The sequence below is a fragment of the Sceloporus undulatus genome, chromosome 2 (assembly GCF_019175285.1).
Source record: "Sceloporus undulatus isolate JIND9_A2432 ecotype Alabama chromosome 2, SceUnd_v1.1, whole genome shotgun sequence".
NCBI classification, from domain to species: Eukaryota; Metazoa; Chordata; class Lepidosauria; order Squamata; family Phrynosomatidae; genus Sceloporus; species Sceloporus undulatus.
In genome coordinates, this window is record NC_056523.1 from 208,255,681 (window position 1) to 208,269,441 (window position 13,761).

Here is a 13,761-nt window from a genome sequence, read left to right on the forward strand (position 1 = left end):
GGGCAGTGGAGCCAGAATTCATAGGGCTGAAGTGTCAAGACTTTTTGGCTAAGGCTTTACCTCAGAATTCCTTCTTCTCTATGAGATGAAGCAGAAATGGGCTCAGCAAGCATAATATTGCTGTACGATATCCCTGTTGCAATCTAAAGTATTTAGGGCTGGTTTGGTCTTCAGTGGAAAACTAAGGCTCATTAGCTGTGCAAAAGACCTGGTTCTGATAGAGATGAAACTGCTAGAGGCAGCTTGCTAGTACAGATTCTTGTGGCCACTGTATAGGGATTGCCCTTGAGAGGTGTGACTACCGTATAAACTCAACTATAAGTCGACCTCATGTATACATTGAGGGCAGGTTTTGGGGCCAAAATTATGGATTTTTCCATGACCCATGGATAGGTCAAGGGTGAAACTTGGAGGCTCCTTCAGTGTGTGTATGTGTGCATGCTGCAAGAGGGACTCTCACTGGGACTTTTTTCTTCAGCGTTCAGCTTTCGTTTCAGCCTTCGCGTGGGTGGGAGAGGGACTCTTAAACAAACAGCAATATCAATCAATCACCCAGGACTCTTTCTGCTTGGCTCAAGAGAGAAAGAAACTGCATGGGGAAATCTGAAAGAGCTGCTATCACATTAACATAGTGACCCGTAAATAAGTCGACCTGGGATTTGGAGGGCAATTTATGGGCATAAAGTTTTAGACTTACAGACGAGTATAAAAAGACTACTATGATGAGAACCTGCATTTCAACATTTCACCACCGAGCAAATTATAAGAGCCCTGTAAACTGTACAGAACTAACCATATGCCTGCAGTCATGATGCCTACAATCAATTTAGACATTTCCCAAAACAAGCATCACATGAAAATGGCAGAATGTACCTGCTTGTTCATTGGCTGCAAGCGTCTGCTCAAACTCAATCCGCAGCATCTCATATTCCTTCCGGACCTGTGCAAGAGTGTCTTCCAGCTGAATAACCTCAGTTCGTAGTTTCTTGTGCAGGCTGACTTCATCCCGCTGGCAAGAGAAACAGAGATGTTGCAGGAAGTCTGTTTTCTGCACAGAAATATTGTTTTTTGCACAGAAAATGTTTGTGTGTGTGCAGAGAATGTTTTTTTTTTTATATCTCACTTTTCTTCCAAAAAGCTCAAGATAGCTTACATGATCCTCCCTCCACTGTTAACTTCACAACACCCCTGTGAGGCATGTTAGGCTGAAAAAGAAAACAACTGGTCCAACAACATCGAATGAGTTTCATTGTGAAAAGAAGGGAAGGAGGGGAAAAGGGATGCTTGACATCTCTGAAACTAAGGAGGCTGAGCCTCCTTATCCAAAATGCTTGTGACCAGAAATGTTCTGGATTTGGGGGGTGTTTTTTTTTTTTTTTTTTTTAGATTTTGGAATATTTGCATATACATAATGAGATATCTTGAAGGCAGAACCCAAGTCTAAACATTAAAATTATTTATGTTTCTTATACACCTTATACATATAGCCTAACGGTAATTTTGTACATAGTATTTACAATAATTTTGTGTACGAAAGGGTTTGTATACACTGAGCCATCAGAAAGCAAAGGGGTCACTATCTCAGCCACCCATGTGGATGATCTTGGGTTCTGGAGGATTTTGGATTTCAGAATTCCAGATAAGGGGGACTCCACTTATACATCAAAGTAATAGGAAGACTACAATAAGACACAGCACATCCTTTCACCCTTCCTTCCCTTCTTTTTACACTGAAACTGACAAACATGGATATCTCTCACAAGAGTACTCCACTGTATTTCATCACAGTGGGGATTTGAAGCCAAGGTTTCCTGGGATCTAGTTTAACACTTTTAACTGAAACACTCTGCTAACTGTTTCCCCTTACTAGTGAACTATTCCCCCCACCTCCAAGTTTATGATCTAGGTTTCTTTTCCTGTTGTGGTAGGGGAGCTGTCTTGGGGATTTGAACTGGCTTCAACAGAGCTTACATCACTTGCCTGCTTAGCAGTTGATACCACCAATCTATGCATCTTGAGCCAATTCTATGCATCTTGAGGCAAGTAACCAACTAAGTGACATTCAAGAAGCCCAAAGCAAACTGCATCTATTTTCATTATTCTACTACCAATCACCACACTTTTTTAAAAAAATAATCCTATTTGTCCTTACTTAGATTGCAAGCCTCCTGGATAGGAGCCTTGTCATTTCTGTTCTCTGTAAACTGCTATTGCAGCACTGCTGGTACATAACACTCAAATCCATACCTTCCCTAGATCAAAGTAAAAGGGGGCAGGAAAAGCAGGGGGGAATCTTTACCTCAATGAGCTCCACCTGACGCTGATGGGTACTTCGGGTGCCATGAAGCAGAGTACGGGCCTCGTCCAGCTGCGACTTCAGTTGGAGGCTCTCGTTGTAGAGAACAGAGAACTGGGACTGCATGCAGCGGTATTCAGGGGTTTCCTTCACCACCTCTTCCACTGCCCGTCTCAGGTCCACCTGGATGGAACCACAGAAGAGAGCTGAGCAGAAATAGGCAGCCACATGCCAAAGGACAGGAACCAAGACCATAGAGACAAGCCTCAGCACAAAACAAGAGTAAAACTAACCTGAATTCTACCCATCCACCCACTGCCATCTCCTGAAACAAAGCTTATTTTGCAAACCTTTATTCTTGGGCTAAACTGTGCACTTATGGCTTTTCTCCAGACTAAATACTTCACAGACCGATTGGACAAAGTCAAGGTGTGAGGTGCAGCTGTGGATACATATCAGTTCTGGCAGCATTTCAAATTTCAACAATTTACTTAAAACAGCCCAGAAGATGGCAGCATTGCACAAAAAAAACTTACACCATCTTACCATAACAGTGAAAACAAAACAAAATTATAAGACCAACAAACACACATGCGCACACAAAACATTGTTTTCAAATCAATGGGATCTAATTTTGTTCAACATGTGTCCTACTTCAGTCATTTCTAAAATGTTTATCATAAGACATTAGTTAAGGTTCTCATGAGTTCAAAACACAGGAGTCCATGTATTCTGCATCTATTCTGAACCTGCCTCTTTCCATTCTGCTAATGAGTGAATAATTTTGGTCGCACTGGCATGATATCTGGCCCATCATCATAAAGACCCAAAGGAGCATCAAGGTCTCTTGTCAGGAATAATATGACTCCTTGTGTGATGAGTTACAAAAGAAGCAATTTATACCACCTTCCTTAGAGCAAGGTGCTCTCCGGCTCTGGACTGGTGTAATCTATCCAGTGATTTCCTGGCAGGAAAGCCTCTACAGGTCTTCTTCTTTGAGGTGGGACATTGTCTTTGAGGTGGTACATCTGGTTTTGCCCTTTCATTTCTGGGTCCCCTCCAAGACCACCTGCAAAAGCTGATTACAGCCTAGCCCTGATGGACTTCACAAGGAGGCTAATTGTTTCATCTCTGGAGAAGTTCTCCCTTTAGAGGGATGTTAGAACAATTACAAGGTATATTGAGAGTGACAGCACACATACAAATGCAGAGAGAGGAGTTGTTCCTGGTAGGCAGGCACAAGCATTTGTCAAGAGGTTAGGCAACACACTTGTCACCATGATGCCTGCAAAAAGAATACTGTATGTACTTTTGCCCACAGTGCTTCACACACCTGCTAGGGGCTGGGAGGTTATTGCAGCACTTTTTTGCTCTTTCTGAGCCATTTTAGGAGAGGCCTTTTTAAACTCAAATTCCAGGTCATTTTCTGTTGGAAAAAGACTTAAAGCAACTGCATGGTAGGTAAGGGAAAATGTGGTATAATTGGACTCCATGTCCTCTGGCTTCATTGGGAGGTATTTAGGGACAGAATCCCCACACACACACACAAAAATAAATTGCCCCTTGCCCAAAAATATCTGGGTGTGGCTGCCAAAATAGTGGCTGAGCTGCATCTTCTCTATCCCTGCTGTATCGCCTATAAACACTTAGTCTTACAAAAGTAATCCTTTTCAGTTGCAGAAATGAACCTCCCGTCTTAATCCAGCAGGGTGAAGAGAAATAAAGTATTCTTAAGAATTTGGGAAACATTTGCTGGCTTATACCTTTAACTTATCATTCTGGGTTGTCACCTCCTCAAGATCCTGACGCAACTTCTCCAGCTCACTCAAGCGATTCTGGGCCAGCTCCTTATTTTCCTCCAGTTCAGCATTCATCTCCTCAAACTATAAACAACAGGTAAAGCAGGAACTTGGAGTTAAACTCTCCCTTTTTATTTCCCTTCTTAGCTATAATTGCTTTCATCTGCAACTTCAAATACAGTCTCATAGTTTACCTTTCGAGAGTTGATGGTGATAGTACCGCCATAGAGACTGCTGCCTGCGCCATATACCTTATAGCCTTTTGAATTCACCTGCAAAGATTATACTTTTAAAAAATAAGCAGATACACATGACACAGAACACAATTAGAGCATGTGGTCACAAAACATCAACATTATTTTAAAGGACTCTAAAACCCATCTGCCTAATGGCAGATGCCCAATTCGCTACACACTCTCCTCATAGTTATCCTGCCCAATCAATATCTGCCAAATCAATATCTGCCAAATCAATATCTGCCAAATTATGTATTTATGCATTATTGCAAGTTTATATGTGTATACATTTAAAGTCAACCCTCTGTTTTCGCAGGGGATCCATTCTAGACCCCCCACGAAAATGGAGTTTCACATATATTCAAGCCCCATTGGCTTGAATATAGGCATGCGACTGCAGGAGCGCACTCACACCCCATTATTTCCCCCTCCATTTGTCCCTCATGCATAAGCAAGGGATCCAACGCAGTTTCCAAAACCATGAGAACAGAAGGGAGGACTGTATATAATTTACTTCCACCATAAAATGATGCTGAAGGCAGCTAACTATAAGAAAATACAAATCAAAAAACAAAATTTTGTTTAAAACCTGAGATAAAAATAAATCAGTTAATGACAGAAATAAGAATACAAGAATGAAATACTATTGTGGTATCTTGTAAGCTGCCTTGGGTACCTTTCTGGGAGAAAGGCGGCATAGAAATTAAGTAAATAAATAAAATAAATAAAACCAGCATTCCCCTTTCACCACTAGGTGAGCTTATTCCCATAGGAAAGACTACAGCTCCCATAAAATAGCACCTCCAGCTCCCATTTAAGACAGATGTCTCAGAATTATATCACGGTCAACAGTACTGAAAGTCATAGCGAGATCCAACAGAAACGATATACCCCATCCAAATCCCGGTATAAATCACTAGGAAAGGCAATCTAAGTTGTCTCTGGCCTGATGGAAGGTAACCCAGATTTTAAACAAATGAATCTCATGCTAAGTGGCTGATACGCAGCACTGCCCATAACACAGAGACACTCAGTACAAGAATATGCTATCGCCCTCTCACTTTTGAACAAGTTTTTCTCAATGTTAAAAAAAGAAAAAGAAACATTCCCCTGAGTGCTGATATCTGAACCAGGTTCCACAGACTGTTTTTTTTCCCCCAATAGGAAGAAGTAAAGAAGAACTGAAAAATGATAAAGCAGAAAAGAAAGAGATCGCAAAGCTGATTGGAGCGGAGGCATGAACTAAACTGCAGTGCACAAAGAGGGGTTGACACCCTCTAGCAGTGGCTTTTCGGATGTTTTATCACTTCTTGCCTGGTTGGAGCGAGGAGAGGGAACCAACCCACTACAGGATGTTTTCCCTCTATTGCTGGAAAATGTACTTTTCTTATAATCCTGTGGAATGGTTCTATTTAAGAACAAAGTACAGCAAAATATTCTTTTAAGGACATAGCCACCTCTGAATACCTATGATAGAACAAGTTTAACAGGAGATGGATGCACAATGATACTACTCCTGACTCACCTGGATTTATCCCACCACCCAGTCCCTTGCTCTTGGTATTCATTTCTTCTCTTTTTAATTCCCTTGCTTCCTTTTTTGTTTTCAAGCCAAGTATTTTTTGTTTTAAATTCTTCACCTACCCTGTTCTTCTCTCCACTTCCAATCAGGTCTCTTTTTGCAGGCCCGTTTGTTTTACAATTCTCATTTTAAAAATGGTATGGCCCTCAAAAGAAATGGCTGCACTCTTGTTGAGTATCATGAGATGCTTTAAGGGATGCTCATTAAAAGCTGGAATGCAGATCTAAAAGTAAAACTAAAAGGCTTTTTACATGTCTTTTCCTTCTGACAAAACTGTGCCAATATTTTCCAGTATTGTTCCAACCCCTGGACCTTTACCAAGAGCCACAATGCTTACTCGTTCCAGGACATCTGCCAGATGCCTTTGGAGGCGCTGTTCCCGTTTACGGATTTTATCAATGTCCCACTGCAAGTCATCAATCATGGTCTCCAGCACAGATACTCGAGACTCTGCCGCCTCTACTTTCCCTTGCAATTTGGAAAACTGCAGCAAAAAAAAGTGCAGGAAGGAAACACAAATTATGGATCAATAGCATTCTTCTCAATTGCTCACAGAACAATTACCTAATCCTAATTTTCTGCTCATTAATGCAACATGTTTACTTTTTTTTAAGCAGATACTTTGAGACAGAGATTTTTTTGCTGGTTATCAACAAAATTCTCCCTTCCTTCTCCATTCAATTGCACAAATGTCTTAAATACAATTTCTCTAATCGATACCAAAACAATTCAAAAGCAAAGTGTGAAAAAAATTCCACAACCAAAATGTCAGTACCATAAATGGTGATTTTCTTCACGTCAAAGGGTCAATCTCATCTCCAAAATGAACTTCACACTCTAAATTCCCACTACCGTATTTTTTTAAAAATCATGGTTGAAGAACTGTTCGCAGTCTTAGTCTAGGAGTGTAACAAATTTCATCTTCCTATCTTGTGAGGGAGTACAGTAATAATTTTTGGATTACAGTAATAGCCGTTCTAGCCCTGATCGCACTGGGACTGCAGTGACTGCGTAGTCTGCTTCCAAAGTGGGCCGCCATTGCAGTCCTGAATAGGTCGCTGACAGAAATGGATTTAATCTGCTCCTAAAAGATCCAGCTCTTACCCCATAAGCACAGCCTTGGTGCAGCTTCCAGCAGTTTTGGGGACGTGCGTCATCTAAACACCATGCCCCCAAAGCAACTGGAAGCCGCTTTATTTGGCCTGTGTGTTTCAGGTTTATAATCCTAGGTTATAACAGCTAATCATTCAATCAGAATACTCCTCTCTGACTCTTACTCCTCCAATTACAGATTCTCCCTATCACTCCTAAAGCATATGTTCCACCCCCAGAAGAAAAGGAATGTAAAGTCTTTCTGTTAATTATAATTATTACAATGGATCCCACACAAAATAATTCCAAACTCCACTTTCTATCAGCTTCAAATCCCCCGTTAGCTCCTCTTCCCCTTTCAGAAGCCTTTGTTCCTTCTCTGACTCCACATTAAAAACAAACCAACTACAAAGCAAATACACTGGAGGTCTCAGGCAATGAGTAGACTTAGTAATACGGTGAACACTCTAGGCCTAAGTGCTGCAGCACGCTGTATACAACCATACTGCCCCATTACCTTCTTGGTCCAATTAAAACACAAACACACACACTCAGCTCCACTAGTTGAGTGTCCAAACTAAAACAGCCACAGAACTCAGCTGACAGCAAGATTTCTGTCACTGAGCTTAAGCATCCTTTCCTTGTACCTCTTGAGACATGCTGCGGTGTTTTTCCTGAAGCAAATCACCCAATTCCTGAAGCCGCCTGTTCTCATTTGTCAGGTAAGAATGCAGCTCTTGGACAGCTTCCTCCATCAAAGAAACATCTAAAAAAAGAAAAGAAAAGAATTTGAAACACCACTATTAAAAATATTAGAAGCCAGTAGTCCTATGTATGTTGTAACAAAATTCAGTACTGGCTAAGCAACTCAATGACCTTAAAATTTCAGTGGTTTTCTTGATTTGTTTTTTTAAAAACACACACACACACACACTTCCAACTCAGTAAAACTTCAAAAGTGTGGAAATAATGTACAATAATCTTTCCTTCACTAAAATCTAATTTCAAGTTACCAAACGTTTAATAAAGTTAATAAATAATTCATTACACACTTTTTGCATGCTAAGGCATGAGGTCAAGATTATGGACAGCTCAAACCTTTAGTAAATGTTAGTCTAGCTCAGTGATTCCCAAAGTGGATGGTCCTGCTGTCACCCAAGAGGAAAGGAGTGGTAGCCTTTAAAAATTTGGGGACCACTGATCTAGTTCTTGATATAGTCTAGGGCTGAAGACAACAATGTGCAGAGAAGAGAAAACTTGTACACCACAACAGTCCTACAGCAGTAATAACCCTTCATGATACCCAGCACTATCAACAAACACTGCAACAAGAAAAACCAGCATAAACCCAATAATTTTGAGTAAAGAGGGGCAGTTGGCAGTCTGACTATTGGGCCAAAACCAACTGGCAAAAAAATAATACAGTGGTACCCCGGGATACGAAATACCCAGGTTACGAAATTTCCGGGATACGAAAAAATCCCATAGGAAATAATTGTTCCGGGTTACGAATGTTTTTTCGGGTTACGAAAAAATTTTTGGTGCTTTTTTCGGCTTTTTCGCACGAAATCGCGGCTTTTCCCCATTAGCGCCTATGGCATTTCGGCTTGCGAATGCTTTTCGGGTTACGAAAGCGGCGGCGGAACGAATTAATTTCGTAACCCGAGGCACCACTGTAATTAAAAAATGGCTTAGATTCTAACCAGCTGTGACAAGTACTAATGGTACTATACAGAGGTCTAAATTCTACTGAGAGAACTACCGTACAGGCATGAGCTGGGAAACCGACATCTCTCCAACAACTATTAAACTCCCACCAGACCCAATTAACATAACCAACAATAATGGGTAATGGGATTTGTAGCGTAAAATTATTTTCAATCTACAGGTTCCCCACCAATGAGTAAATGACAATGAGTAAAATATACCAATTTATTTCATCTGTTCATTTCCATTAACAGTAAAGGACAACTGCAAAAGGACCAAATACTACTGATCACAATTTATCTGCCAAATCAACTTTAAAGTGGATTAACAAACAATGGTCTAATCCGAAAGGGACTGCTGCCATTTAGCCAGAAAGGCTTATAACATACAAATGTTTTAGACACTTGAATTAGAACATTCCTGAGTTGACCCTCAATTGGAAGAGAACATAGTATACACCATACCTCCACTGTTCAGCTTCTGAGATAGGACATCCACTCTCTCCTGCAGTTTATCATACATGGTCACAATCTGAGTGACTGCCCGGCGGGAAGACTCCACGCGTTCCTGCAATTGAGATTCCATCTCTTCACTGGTGCTGCTGGCCAAAGTGGCCAGAAAGGAGAACGCAGGCTCAACTATCTCTCCTAGCAAAAGACAGTGCAAGAACAAGGTGATAACAGCACGCAGCCCCACTCTCCCAAGAATCCTTAAGGTGAAATCAACCCCACCTGTCTGAGCTCATAAATATCTCATGACACAGGAGGACGAGCCATTATGCAGCCTGACATAGAAGAGCAAATGGCACCACCAAGGTTGCATGATACCCCAAACCACATAAGCTATTTTGGTACAGAAGACAGAAAATGCCTTAAGCATTAATCCCCACCGTAGCAACAAAAATACAACAATAAAGTAAATTACTAAGGACTTTTAAGAAACCCAAAATTTGCTACCTGAGGTGGCCGCTTCATTCTCCCTTAGGTTTTGATGCTTTAATATGGTAACTTACTTAATAATTTGAAAGTCCTTTATTACTGTTATTAACTCATGTACCTCACCTTAATTCATGTTGTGAGCCACACTGGGTTCCATTTGAGAGAAAGATGAGATATATATCTAATACATAAATAATGGCATTTACTGTTGTTAGTGTGCCTTCATGTCGCTTCCGGCTTATGGTGACCCTAAAGCAAACCTATCATGGGATTTTCTTGGCAAGATTTGTTTTGAGAAAGTTTGCCTTTACCTTCTTCTGAGGCTGAGAGTGTGTGACTTGCTCAAGGCCACTCAGGAGGTTTCCATGGCCTAGCAGGGATTCAAGCCCTTGTCTCCAGAGTCATAATAAAATGCTCAAACCACTACACCACTTTGGCTCTCAAATAAAAGTATTTCACAGGAGAAAGTTTATCCAGCCCGATTCAGAAGCCTCACCTCTCTCTCTCTCATCTTTGCGTTCCTGGTTACTGTCTGAATCAGGTTCAGGTTCTGGTACCACCAGGGCTTTACGTTCTGACAGGAGGTCTCCAAGGCCTTGGTCCAAGTCATAGCGCTTCAAAATGATGCGGATGTTCTCGTCAAACTGAAGGGAATAAACAAAGAATCCTATACTTACTTTTTAAGAAGACTGGAGTAAACAAAATTAAAGGAATGGAACTTTATTTATGTCCTTATTAGACACTTTAATATTCCATCTTTTCTCCAAAGACCTCAATGTTGTGCCTAACTTTCCTCTTCCCCATTTTACCTTCACAACAACCCTGTGAGACAGGTCAGACAGGCTCAGAGAGTATGTGACAGACCCAAGGATGCCTGGCAAGTTTCATGTATCTCTCAAGTCTCAATCCAATGCTCTCTAAACACTACCCCACCTGCCAACTTCAAGAGGAAGCAAGCAACATACCTGACTCCAGTAGCGGTTGACAATCAGCAGCGAAGCATCATCGGTGGCCTGCCGTCGCTCCAGCTTCTCAATGTGTTCTCGCAGCTCATCCTCAATAGCTTGTCGCTGGTCCAGCATCTCTGCGAGCTTTCGGTTCTTGGTCTGCAGTGTACGGATGTCTAATTCTTCCTGAAAACACATCAATATCAACACAGAGTCATCTCAGGCTTCATCCTAAATTGGTAAACTAAGCTCTGGGCTATTATTATTGTATATAGCACTGTACATTTTATAATCTATAGGTTTTATAGTAGAGTAGTACAGTATGGTCTACAGGTTTTATTGTCTATAGACCAGACTATGGCAGGGGAGGGTAATCACTAAGATACAAAGGATGATGATAGGACAAAAAGAAATACAAACCGTTGAGGAGACACCCCCAAGCTTAATGGTCTCTACTGTAGTCCCAGAGTCCTCAACGCTGGCTTTCTTTTCTGGAAGTCCTGAAGGACTGGACTCCGCAGCTATCCGCTTGTTCCCAATCCCAGACATGATAGCTATGGGTGGAGAGTCCCACCTCTCCAAGCTTCTCCTAAAATAAAGAGAACTTTGTTAGTTTGCTTACTTCTCTGTTTCATTACAGAAAAGGCCTTTAAGGACTAGCAAAGGTCGGGTGGGCTGGGGACAAAAAAGCAACAAAATCTGCACAAATTATATTGGGCTTTTCCATATGAAACAGAAGATAACTATTCCTGTTCGGTTCTGAAATCCACAAAGGGGACCTGGTTGCTTACTTCATCCTTTTTGCAATTGTTTCTAAGCAGTAGCAATTGCAAGAGACCAAGGCTAAGAGAATATCATTCTCTTTGGAAAATCAAGAGGGATTTAGGAGAATACCATTAAATCTGAATGCACAGATTCTGTGCAGGCTGGATAAAAATGGAGCATAACTGGCAAAACACACTGCAGGGACCAAAACAGGTTTGTCACCCCTTCAATAGAAGGATGCTACCTAATAATAATAATAATAACAACAACAACAATAATAAATGTCTTAAATATTACATATTATACACTGGGACCTTGTTCTGTGAAGCAGAACAAAAAGGTACAGACCCTGAGTTCTTCTACTGCAAACTAACAGCATAGTCTACAGTGTTTTCACATTGGATTATTTCTGCAGTGCGGACACAGCCAAAGCTAAATGTCGGCCAAAACTAGGCTGAATCTGTGCTGCAGAAATAATCCAGGTTGAAACCGTTTTAACTGCCATTGCTCAATGCTATGGAATCCTGGGAACTGTAGTTTGTTGTGGCACCGGAACTCTCTGATGGAGAAGCCTAAATGTCTCACAGAACTACAATTCCCAGAAACCCATAGCATTCAGGTATGGCAGTTAAAGGGGTGCTTAAACTGGATTATTTCTGCAGCTAGAGAAAGCTAAATGTCTCCCAATACTAGGGCTGCATCCGCACTGCAGAAGTAACCCAGTTTGAGACCGCTCTTAACTGTCCTGGCTCAATGCTATGGAATTCTGGGAAGTGTGCTTTTGTGAGACATTTATAGCCTTCTCTATCAGAGAGAGCTCTGGCGCCACAACAAACTACAGTTCCCAGGATTCCCTAGCACTGAGCCAGGGCAGTTAAAGCGGTCTCAAAGTGGATTGTTGCTGCAGTGCGGATGCAGCCCCAAAGCTCTTCCCCATCGCCCTCCCCGCAGCCCCTCCAGCCTCGTCCCTGAGGGCCAGCCACCCCTGGTCCCCCCCTCCAGCCCTCCCAGGACCCCCGCCAGCGCCCACCAAGGAACCCCGGCCCTCCTCCTCCTCCTCCTCCTTGGCGACAACAGGAAACAGTCCTCCTCCTCTTTCCACGGCGACGACGGCAATAGCCGCCTAGCCAATCCCGTCTCGCCCCTCCTTCCATTCCGAACCCTCCTTCACTCTGCCCTTACTCAAAATGGCTGCCGCGCCATAGCATTACGAAATGGAAGACCACCCGCGCCATCCCGCACTTCCGAGTCGAGTTGGGCAAACTTTTTTTGGCTGCATCCGCACTGAAGGAAGGAAGGAATCCCGCTTGAGGCTTATGACATGCACCACTTTCATTGCCATGCCTCAGTGCCATGGAATCCTGGGATTGGTAGTGTGATAAGATATTGAGCCTCCTCTCTGTCCCTCCCCACAAGCAAACTACAGATCCCAGGATTTCCATGGCAATTAACTGTCTTAATGGCTTAACTTAGCTTTTATTATTGTTATGTTACATAACTCACATGTTATTATTGTTATGTTATATGTGTAAAGAGGGAGGGGTAGTGGGATATTTATACTGCATGCATTTTATTGTAGTTGTAAGCCGCCTCGATCCTACAGGAGAGGCGGGATAGAAATAAAAAAAAATTATTACTATTATTATTATTGTTATTATCATCATTATTATTATTATAGCATTGGGACATGGCAATTAAATGTGGTGTCAAAAGTGAAAAGGGGTGAACCGCCTTGGGTCCTTCCAGGGAGAAAGGCGGCATATTAAATATATAAAAACGACATTATTTCTGTAGTCTGTTGTGGCATCAGAGCTCTCTGGTTTGAGCTGCATCCACACTGCAGACATAATCTGGTTTGACACCAGTATGGTATTCTGGGAAATGTAGTTTTGTGAGTTAACTTTCAGTGTCAGAGAGACCTCTGGTGCCACAACAAACGACAGTTCCCATAATTCCATAGCATTGAGCCATGGCCATTGAAAGTGGTGTCAAACCGGATTATATCTGCACTGTGGATGCAGTCTCAAGGGTCCAAAACACACTGCAGAAGTAATCCTGTTTGGGACAGCTTTAATTATCCTGGCTCAGTGCTAAGGAATTCTGGGAATTCTAGTTTTGTGAAACATTTAGCCTTCTCTGTCAAAGAGCTCTGGTGCCACAACAAACTACAGTTCCCAGGATTCCCTAGCACTGAGCCAGAACAATTAAAGCAGTGTCAAACTGGATTATTTCTGCAGTGTGTTTTGGACTGATGTCTCACAAAAGTACTATTCCCAGAGTCCATCCACACTGCAGAAATAATCCAGTTTGACACTGCTTTAACCGCCATGGCTCAATGCTATGAAATTCTGGGAACTGCAGTTTGTTGTGGCACCAGAGCTGCTGTCTGACAGAGAAGG

At 42.0% G+C, this 13,761-nt stretch overlaps 1 protein-coding gene across 1 annotated transcript; it reads right to left on the bottom strand.

Moving 5' to 3' along the window:
- Window positions 1-61: 61 nt before the first annotated feature.
- On the bottom strand, window positions 62-12,513 carry LOC121920551 (E3 ubiquitin-protein ligase BRE1A). The gene is made up of 12 exons (XM_042447679.1): window positions 12,393-12,513; window positions 11,018-11,186; window positions 10,616-10,783; window positions 10,147-10,294; window positions 9,177-9,359; window positions 7,653-7,771; window positions 6,251-6,397; window positions 4,290-4,367; window positions 4,060-4,179; window positions 2,300-2,479; window positions 874-1,009; window positions 62-78 (listed from the first exon to the last, which is right to left on the bottom strand). The coding sequence occupies exons 2-12, from the start codon at window positions 11,144-11,146 to the stop codon at window positions 62-64; spliced, it is 1,425 nt and encodes a 474-aa protein (XP_042303613.1). The 5' UTR covers window positions 11,147-11,186; window positions 12,393-12,513.
- Between the last annotated feature and the right edge of the window lie 1,248 nt (window positions 12,514-13,761).